Source organism: Oncorhynchus nerka, linkage group LG10, assembly GCF_034236695.1.
Source record: "Oncorhynchus nerka isolate Pitt River linkage group LG10, Oner_Uvic_2.0, whole genome shotgun sequence".
NCBI lineage: Eukaryota > Metazoa > Chordata > Actinopteri > Salmoniformes > Salmonidae > Oncorhynchus > Oncorhynchus nerka.
Genome location: NC_088405.1, coordinates 41,235,826 through 41,245,716, shown reverse-complemented (window position 1 = coordinate 41,245,716; position 9,891 = coordinate 41,235,826). Strand labels below are relative to the sequence as shown.

General features: G+C 41.4%; 1 protein-coding gene across 7 annotated transcripts in view; it reads left to right on the top strand.

The window, feature by feature from the left end:
- The first annotated feature begins 2,973 nt into the window (after window positions 1–2,973).
- The window catches only part of lrrfip2 (leucine rich repeat (in FLII) interacting protein 2), a 55,849-nt gene continuing 48,931 nt past the window's right edge, over window positions 2,974–9,891 (top strand). For 2 of the 7 annotated variants that reach the window (XM_029669912.2, XM_029669908.2), the window contains exons 1-2: window positions 2,974–3,440; window positions 5,026–5,183. In XM_029669912.2, coding sequence (XP_029525772.1) covers window positions 5,100–5,183 — 84 coding nt within the window. In that variant the 5' untranslated portion in view covers window positions 2,974–3,440; window positions 5,026–5,099. The remainder of the gene's footprint in view (window positions 3,441–5,025; window positions 5,184–9,891) is intronic. The other 5 variants (XM_029669915.2, XM_029669918.2, XM_029669919.2 and 2 more) reach the window with 5 other exon arrangements.

Below are 9,891 nucleotides of genomic sequence, written 5' to 3'. Positions count from 1 at the left end.
GCAAGAACTCGGAGCTCTTTAAATTTAGGTGTCCAAATACCTTAGAAAATATGGTAGTAATCTTGCTAAGACCAGAAGAGCTGAGGAGGAAAAGGTAATCATTAAGATGACTTCCCTTTCTCAGAGGTCCCCAGCCGGCCTCTCGGGGGAGGAGAAGGTGGAACTAATTGAGTTACAAAATAAACTGGATAATATGTATAGATTAAAAGCAGAAGGAGCCTTTATTAGATCTAGGAAAAAATGGATTGAGGAGGGAGAACAGAATTCATCCTATTTCTTTAGATTTCAGAAATTTCACTCTCAAAATAACACTATACATAAGTTAAACATTGATGGTGTTATTAGATTACCAAAAATGAATCGCTAAATACTGTAGCAATTTTTACAGACAATTGTATAGCTCTATGTACTGTCAGGAATCCACAGATATGTTTTTTGACTCACTGAATAATGTTAACTCTATCGCTGATATAGAATCTAAACAGTGTGATGAACCCATCAAAGTTGAAGAGATTATAGAGTCTATCAAACATCTAAAAAACAATAAATCACCAGGTGTTGATGGAATTACATCAGAATTTTACAAATTGTTTTCTGAACAATTAGCTCCCTTCCTGTTTGAAGTCTTTTTAGAGAGTATCAAAAACAATGTTCTCCCTCCTACAATGTGTCAGGGGTTAATAACACTGATACCTAAGCCTAAAAAAGAAGTGCTGCTCATCGATAACTGGTGTCCGATTATTCTTCTTAATAATGACTATAAGATTATTACTTGCAAAATTATTACTAGCCTTATTACATTCAAAAGGAATTAAAGAAGTCCTGGATGTAATCATTGATGAAACACAGTCTGGCTTTATGAGGAACAGACATATTGCAAACAATGTCAGACAAGTATTAGACATACTTGACTACTCAGACCTAATAACTGAGGATAGCTTCATATTATTTTTTGATTTTTATAAGCATTTGACATAGTAGAGCATCAGTTCCTCTTCTACTCCCTTGAGAGACTTGGCTTTGGGGATTTTTTCTGTAAGGCTATTAAGACTCTCTATACAAATGGTAACAGCTCTATCAAATATGACACCTCACCTAGATTTGAGTTAAAGAGAGGAATTAGGCAAGGTTGTCCTATCTCTCCATACCTGTTTTTATTAATTGCCCAACTTCTTACAAATTCTTTAAATACTAGTCCTGTACAAGGTATTTCCATATCTGGTAAAGAAATTATTATAAGCCAGCTGGCTGATGATACTACACTTTTTCTGAAAGATGCTAACCAAATTCCATATCGATCAATGTGATACAATCCTTTCCCAAAGGGTCTATATCTTAACATTAATAAATGTGAACTCATGGCTGTCAAAGATTGTGTGACACCTTCATATTATGGTATTCCAGTAAAAGAAGAACTTACATATTTAGGTATAACCATTACAAAGGATCAGAAGTCTAGAGGCGTACTAAATTTTTAACCCTCTTGTTTAAAAAAAACAGAAGAATCTAAATCAATGGCTACAGAGGGACTTATCTTTAAAAGGAAGAGTCCAAATAACCAAGGCTGAGGGTATCTCTAGACTAACATATGGCGCTCTATCTTTACATCTTGACAGTAAAATAAGCAAGGAGATAGACCAGATGCTTTTCAACTTTCTGTGGAGAAACCGTACCCATTACATTAGGAAAACTGTTGTAATGAACAATTATGAGAATGGTGGGCTGAATTTTCTGGACTTTACTACCTTAAATAATACTTTTAAGATGAATTGGATAAAACAATTCCTAAGAAGACCCACTTCTATGTGGAATTTTATTCCTCGTCATGTCTTCTCTACTTTTGGTGGCCTTAACTTCATGTTGGTTTGCAATTATAATATTGACAAAGTTCCAGTGAAACTTTCTGCTGTTCATCGGCAGGTTTTCTTGTCATGGTTCTTCATTTATAAGCATAAGTTTTCTCCACACAGTTATTATATATGGAATAATCGGGATATATTGTATAAGAATACTTCTTTGTTTTTAGAATATTGGTTCCGAAATAATATCCTATTGGTTAGCCAATTGGTAAATGCAGAGGGTCGTTTACTCAGTTATAAGGAATTCTTATCACTTTACAAGGTCCCTGTAACACCTAAAGATTTTGCAATTGTTTTAGGTGCCATTCCCTCAGGTGTTGCTTTATTATTCAGGAATGTGTCAAGACCTGACCTTCAGAGCCTAGCTTCCGTTGACCCTGTTGACTCATCAGTAGGGAAGATTTGTTTCTCTTTTGGTCCATTCAACAACAGAGCGATACGAAACTTGTTTCAGCAGGATGTTGCCTTATTGGAATGGATTTATTGATAATATCTGTTGGAAAAAAGTTTGGATGTCGCCATTAAGATTTGCAGGCAATTAGCTTTAAAACTGCACATACAAAAACATCTGTAAAACAAACATATTTGTTTACCTTTTGTTATTAAAATACTTTTTCTGCAAACAGTTCCCCTGTACATATTAAATTATAGTTTTTAATCCCGGTGCTCAGTTAATGTGTAGCAGCTAATTGTATAGGTTATGTGTTCTTAGATCGACTGAGGTGAATAAAAGCCACAGCATCCAATGTGATAACGGATGGGCAAATGTTTGCTTCTTTTTATGTTCTCCAAATAGTATTTAGTTTTTAAATTGTATAGAAATTCAGTAAATGGGTTTCAACTAAAGTCACGTAGCAAATGAGCAATTACATGTTTTGTTGACCAAATTCCACACTCTGACCTCCATGCAAAATTCCTCACTTCGTTATACTTCGTGGGCTTATTTTCTAGGACAGATTTTGGGCTGAGTAAAACCTCTCGCTTCGTCTCTTCCTCTCTGGTAAAAGAGGACATGGGGGGAGAGAGTGGAGGAAAAAGACGACTCCCTAAAACACTCCACTTCGATTCCGCTACGACCGGAAGAGACTTTTCGTAGCAGGTAGGAGACCGTTTCCTAATTGAATTATCCTAACCTCACGAAAAACTCACTTCCGGTCGTAGCTGTGTCGAAGTGGCGTGTTTATAGGGAATCTCGTAAAAATAAACCCCCACACCCACTGATTCACAGCTGTCAGTTGGAGGAAAAAAACACTTGTCAATCTTTGGGAGGAACCACTGTACATTATTTTAACAACCAAGACGAAGAAAGAGCAAATCCTGGAAACATCAACGTCGTTTAGAAGCTTCTACGAGCCAGGCGAATCTCTTTGAAAAGGCGTGACGTGAAGAGCAGTGTCAGTTTGCTCTGTCACACATTAGAAATTGGGGTTGGCTAGCTAGTAGCTGGCTAACCAGCTAGCCAGCTAAATTTATACTGCTCAAAGGGATTGGCCTTCTCTTTTGCATTGGGGTCATTACACCGGAAAGAACATCTCAGGATTCAATTAAACCTCATTTTTATGTTTTGGGTCCCAAGGAAGGGTAAGAGCCCAGGGTCATAGCTTTTCATGTCGAGGGAACATGGCATGGGGTTATCTTGCTACTAAGCTAGCGCTAGCTAGGTAGCTACCAAACCAAGGCAAACACTTTCCCAATGACAATGTGTTTATGTTAGCTAGCTAGCTAGCCAGCCCAGGAAAGTAGCTAACTTTCTAGCTTGGAAAACGCGTTGACTATACAATAACTAAATTAACGTTATCCCCGCCCGGGTAGTTAACTAGCTACTGTAGCTAACGTTAGGAATGATCTAGTTAACGTCTCCATCTGTAACGGTAACTAACGTTAGCTTCCTCGGCGTTTTAATTATTGAGCTAGCTAGGTATCTTCGCTACAAGAGTTTAACTACACAGAACAATGAGTTATAAATATATATATTTTAACGTTACCCATGCAAGGGGACATAGTTCACAATGATGGATAATTAGTAAGTTGAGCTAGCTAGCAATCCTAATTGTGTCATCGTGGAGGTTTATGGCCACCGTCTGACTTTATAACCGCCGAGTTAGTTAGCTAACGTTAGCCGATTCCTTATCTGGGCGTTTTCTTCTTGTAAATTGCCTGTACTAACCATTAACGTTACGTGACGCTGGTAACGTTAAACTTTTGTCAGAACACACACTAGCTAAATATTTGTAAGGTAACTTTGACAGCTCTAACAGTAAAATCAAATATGAATTTATAGCAAACCATATCAAGCTGTATGGGTAAAGCCTCCAAGCCCTGTGCTTAGCTGGAACTTTTACCTACGTGTAACCAGCTAACTTCAGCTATGTAATAATTTCCCCAAAACAATGTCAACTGTAGCTAGTCAATGTTTAAGAAAATAGATGGCTAGCATCTTCACTTGTCATTGTGTATTTAGGCCAAGTATCAATTGGCCTTTACAATGGTGGGGGGTACACAATAAACATGCCTCAAGGCCAGAGTTGAGCAGGCTAATGTTTGATTCAAGGATATAACTTGTGTCAGTTTGTGGACCTCATGTAAACTTGTGCTACCTTACAAGGCAACTTGGAAAGAATCTTGACTCTTTCTTTGCATTCCGCACAGAACAACTTGAGCTTTCTACAACTTCATACTTGTAATATTTTGCAGGTTTGTCAGTGTGTATGGCTTGTTTGTCAGCATCTGGCCAATGTCAGCCACAAGTGTTACACTCTTATAGGACCCAGACATCCGTGACCATGGCAGGATATTTTGTAGGAATGCACTCTGGCCATGGCAGACTATTTTGTAGGAATGCACTGAGTGTGTTCCTCTGTGTGCACACAACATGCATGCGGGTGCTTGCAGGGAAGTTTGCACATCCCTCTCAATTCAGGGTTATTTGATTGAGTTTCAGCTATGTCTTGATAATATGCTATTCATTACATTGTACTATGTCCAAGGACTTAGTTCAATACTGAGATTCCCAGCGCTTCATCATGGTGTGGTCTTCAATTGATCTTGAAATTGTGATTTATTAATGTAAACAAGGCATCAGATCATCTAATTTCAGTAAAATATTAGTGTCTTCATGTAAGGTGATAGAGGTGGATCTGACAGCCCTATCATTCATGTTTTTCAGATTTTTTCCCCCCACACTGTGTTGCTCTAATTTGGCCCTGAACGTGTTGGTGGAGCTGCAGTTGCACAGAAGCCATGGGGACACCAGGTAGAAAGCGTGCCCCTATCAAGGACCGGTTTTCAGCTGAGGATGAAGCCCTTAGTAGCATTGCCCGGGAGGTAAGTTAACCATCCATTTCAGAGCCTCCCTGCTTTTAGTTCATTTCTGTGATTCTTTCTTAGTTTAAGATCTTTAACTGGTGTTATTAGCTGAGCTTCCCTCACATTGTAGGCCTATGTGTAGTGCAAAAGTGATTTAGTACATAAGTCACATTGGATGTTGTTTGTGGTGACACTGAAGACATGTATTTCCCCAAATGCGGTCAAAGACAAGTTTGAATTTGATGATTTATAAAAGGATGCATGGCAAGCCGTCATGGATGTATTACTTTAAATGTAGGCTTCTCAACCCATACCCAACAACACCAACTGAGGTGAATGCAGCAAACAGCCCCCTGAAGCATATCCTGACACATGTTCACACACAGCTCTGCTTAGTCTGAGATGTGCTTGTAATGTGGATATTCAGGTTCCTTCAAGTTGTCTCAGCTCTGGCGAGTGCAGACAGCTGGTTTGCAATGGTGTAGTAGGATTGATTTGAAGAGATTTAGGGAAAATGGAGGGCAGGGGCAAGGAAGGTGGGATGGCCTGTAATGACTTGTCCCAGGATTATTCCATGTTCCTCAACTACCCGGCTGTCATTCCTGGCCTTTTCGTAGAGGCTGTGCAACTGTTCTCAGCGTACATAGTAGGCCCATGCATTTGTTGTGTAATTGTTATTGTTCATTACTATTTTGAGAACGATTTTGCTGTATTTGCATAATTATGTGGCTAGATGAAACTATGCCACAGTGTGGGAAAAGCCTAAAGAATCAGCAGAGTAGATTTTTGAGTCCATGTGATTGACTGCCTTGCTTAACTTACAGATGAACAGAACACAGGATCTCACATAGACTGGAAGTGAATGTTGTCTGAGCTCTTGTGAATTGCCTCATACTTGGGGACTTCTTGGTAGTGCCTCATACTTTGGCACAGAAAACAAGGTTACATTTTCCGTCTTTAACCATACAAGCCTGTTATATAGAATCATGACTCATCTGACCCACCCAGCCAGGTCCTGTCCTGAATGAATCAGGGTTTCTTCGTGGAGAGAACTAGATGTGCACAGAACAGTGAGGCCAAGTGAGTGTGTGCAGTGGGTCCATAAGGCCAACCTCTCTCCAACCTGTCACACACCACCACTCCCCTCCAAACAAAGCACCAGAAAAAAGTAATTGCATGAGGTCAGTCATCCTCTCTTAGGCTATGAGTGCTTGCCTGGTCGGCCTGTGCTGGACACGGATCACTGTCCTGCTGAGAAGGACTGTGAATTTGAGCCTGCGCTATCACCACCCCATATTGGAGGCCACTTACATTGCTGGGCTGTCAGTCACTTAAAATATCAGCAGCTTGCTTGCAAAACCATCAGCCAAGTAGGAGGATTCACCACATGTACTGTAGGCCTATCAAGTTTTCCTCGTAAGGATCATAATGTTAGAGAGATGATCAGACAGTCACTTACTGTGCCATTGATTGTAAGTGAATGTGTGGGAGTTGAGTGAGTCATAGTTCATAGTCCGTATTACACAGTTTCAGTGCTATCCTGGGTAATGATAGCTGTAAGCCATGCAGAGGACTACTGAAGAGAATGGCACATTGTCACACTGAGTAGAACAGGCTTGCACAGGGCGGGGTCGAGACCCAGGGTCTCCAGCTTAATGACGAGTTTGGAGGGTACTATGGTGTTAAATGCTGAGCTGTAGTCAATGAACAGCATTCTTACATAGGTATTCTTCTTGTCCAGATGGGATAGTGCAGTGTGATGGCGATTGCATCATCAGTGGACCTATTGGGGCGGTTAGAAAATTGGAGTGAATCTAGGGTATCGGGTAAGGTGGAGGTGATATATGATCCTTGACTAGACTCTCAAAGCACTTCATGATGACTGAAGTGAGTGCAACGGGGCAATAGTCATTTAGTTGAGTGCAACAGGGCGATGGCTAAGGTACCTCACGTGACAAGTGGCCCCCATCTCACCTGCTAATTGGGAAACTTTTGCAAATGTTTTGTTGAGGGAAATGCTGTGAATTAAGAGGACTTGATGTATACTAAACAAAAATATAAACCTGACATGTGAAGTGTTAGTCCCATGTTTCAATAGCTGAAATAAAGTATCCCAAAAATGTTTGATTTTGGTAAAGGAGAAAGGTTATTTCTCTAAAATGTTGTGCACACTAACTAAATCCCTGTTAGTGAGCATTTCTCCTTTGCCAAGATAATCCACCCACCTGAAAGGTGTGGCATATCAAGAAGCTGTTTTAACCAGCATGATGATTTCTTTTTTATTTTACCTTTTATTTAACTAGGTCAGTTAAAGTCAGTTAAAAACAAATTCTTATTTTCAATGATGGCCTAGGAACAGTGGGTTAACTGTTTTTTCAGGGGCAGAACGACAGATTTGTACCTTGTCAGCTCGGGGGTTTGAGCTTGCAACCTTCCGGTTACTAGTCCAACGCTCTAACCACTAGGCTACCCTGCCGCCATGTGCGGAGGACAATAAAAGGCCACTCTCTGGCAACAGCTCTGGTGGACATTCCTGCAGCCCTCAACTTGAGACATCTGTGGCATTGTGTTGTGACAAAACTGCACATTTCGGTTACCTTGTCCCCAGCACAAGGTGTACCTTGTGTAATCAAATTTTATTTATCACATGTGCGCCGAATACAACAGGTGTAGACTTTACAGTGAAATGCTTACTTACAAGCCCTTAAACAACAATGCATTTTTAAGAATAATAAGTGTTAATTAAACATAGATAAGTAAAAAAAAAAATACAAATAAAAGTAACAAATAATTAGAGAGCAGCAGTAAAATAACAATAGCGAGGCTATATACAGGGGGTACCGGTACAGAGTCGATGTGTGAGGTCACCGGTTATTCGAGGTAACATGTACATGTAGGTAGAGTTAATAAAGTGACTATGCATAGACAATAAACAGAGTAGCAGCAGTGTAAAAGGAGGGGGGGGCGGAGTCTGACAATTTTTGGTGCCTTCCTCTGACAACGCCTGGTATAGAGGTCCTGAATGGCAGGAAGCTTGGCCCCAGGGATGTACTAGGCCGTACGCACAACCCTCTGTAGTGCCTTGCAGTCTGAGGCCGAGCAGTGATGTAACCAGTCAGGATGCTCTCGATGGTGCAGCTGTAGGAACTTTTTGAGGATCTGAGGACCCATGCCAAATCTTTTCAGTCTCCTGAGGGGGTATAGGCTTTGTCTTGCCCTCTTCACGACTCTTGGTGTGCCTGGACCATGTTAGGTTGTTAGTGATGTGGGTTCCAAGGAACTTGAAGCTCTCAACCTGCTCCACTGCAGCCCCGTCAATGAGAATGGGGGCGTGCTCGGTCCTCCTTTTCCTATAGTCCATAATAATCTGCTTTGTCTTGATCACTTTTGAGGGAGAAGTTGTTGTCCTGGCACCACACGGCCAGGTCTCTGACCACCTCCCTATAGGCTGTCTCATCCTTGTCGGTGATCAGGCTGTATCATCGGCAAACTTATTGATGGTGTTGGAGTCATGCCTGGCCATGCAGTCATGAGTGAACAGGGATTACAGGAGGGGGCTGAGCACACGCCCCTGAGGGGCCCCCGTGTTGAGGATCAGCATGGTGGATGTGTTACCTACCCTTACCACCTGGGGGCACCCCGCCAGGAAGTCCAGGATCCAGTTGCAGAGGGAGGTGTTTAGTCCCAGAGTCCTTAGCTTAGTGATCAGCTTTGAGGGTACTATGGTGTTTGTCCCTCATTCAGGGACAGGTTGAAAATGTCAGTGAAGACACTTGCCACTTGGTCAGCGCATGCTCGGAGTATACGTCCTGGTAATCCGTCTGGCCTTGTGAATGTTGACCTGTTTTAATGATCTTTCTCGTATCGGCTACGGAGAGCGTGATCACATATTCGTCAGGAACAGTTGATGCTCTCATGCAAGTTTCAGTGATGCTTGCCTCGAAGTGAGCATAGAAGTAATTTAGCTCGTCTGGTAGGCTCGTGTCTCTGCTTCCCTTTGTAGTCTGTAATAGTTTGCAAGCCCTGCCACATCCGACAAGCGTCGGAGCCAGTGTAGTACGATTTAATCTTAGTCCTGTATTGATGCTTTGCCTATTTGATGGTTCGTCGGAGGTATAGCTTGATTTCTTATAAGCTTCCAGCTCCTTGAAAGCAGCAGCTCTACCCTTTTAGCTCAGTGCGGATGTTGCCTGTAATCCATGGCTTTTGGTTGGAGTATGTACGTACTGTAACTGTGGGGATGACATCATCGATGCACTTATTGAAGCCAGTGACTGATGTGGTGTACTCCTTAATGCCATTGGAAGAATCACGGAACATATTCCAGTCTGTGCTAACAAAACGATCCTGCAGCTTTGTATCTGCTTCATCTGACCACTTATCTTTATTGACACTGGTGCTTTCTGCTTTTTTGGCTGTATACAGCTCATTGAGTGTGGTCTTAGTGCCAGCATCGGTTTGTGATGGTAAATAGACAACTACGAAGAGTATAGATGGAAACTCTCTTGGTAATTAGTGTGGTATACAACTTATTATGAGATACTCTACTTCAGGCGAGCGAAACCTCAAGACTTCCTTAGCTTTCGTGCACCAGCTGTTGTTTGCAAATATACATAGACTGTCACCCCTTGTCTTACCAGAGGTGGCTGTTCTATCCTGCCGAAAAGTGTAAAACCCTCTAACTGTATGTTATTCATGTCGTCTTTCAGCCACGACTCGGTGAAAA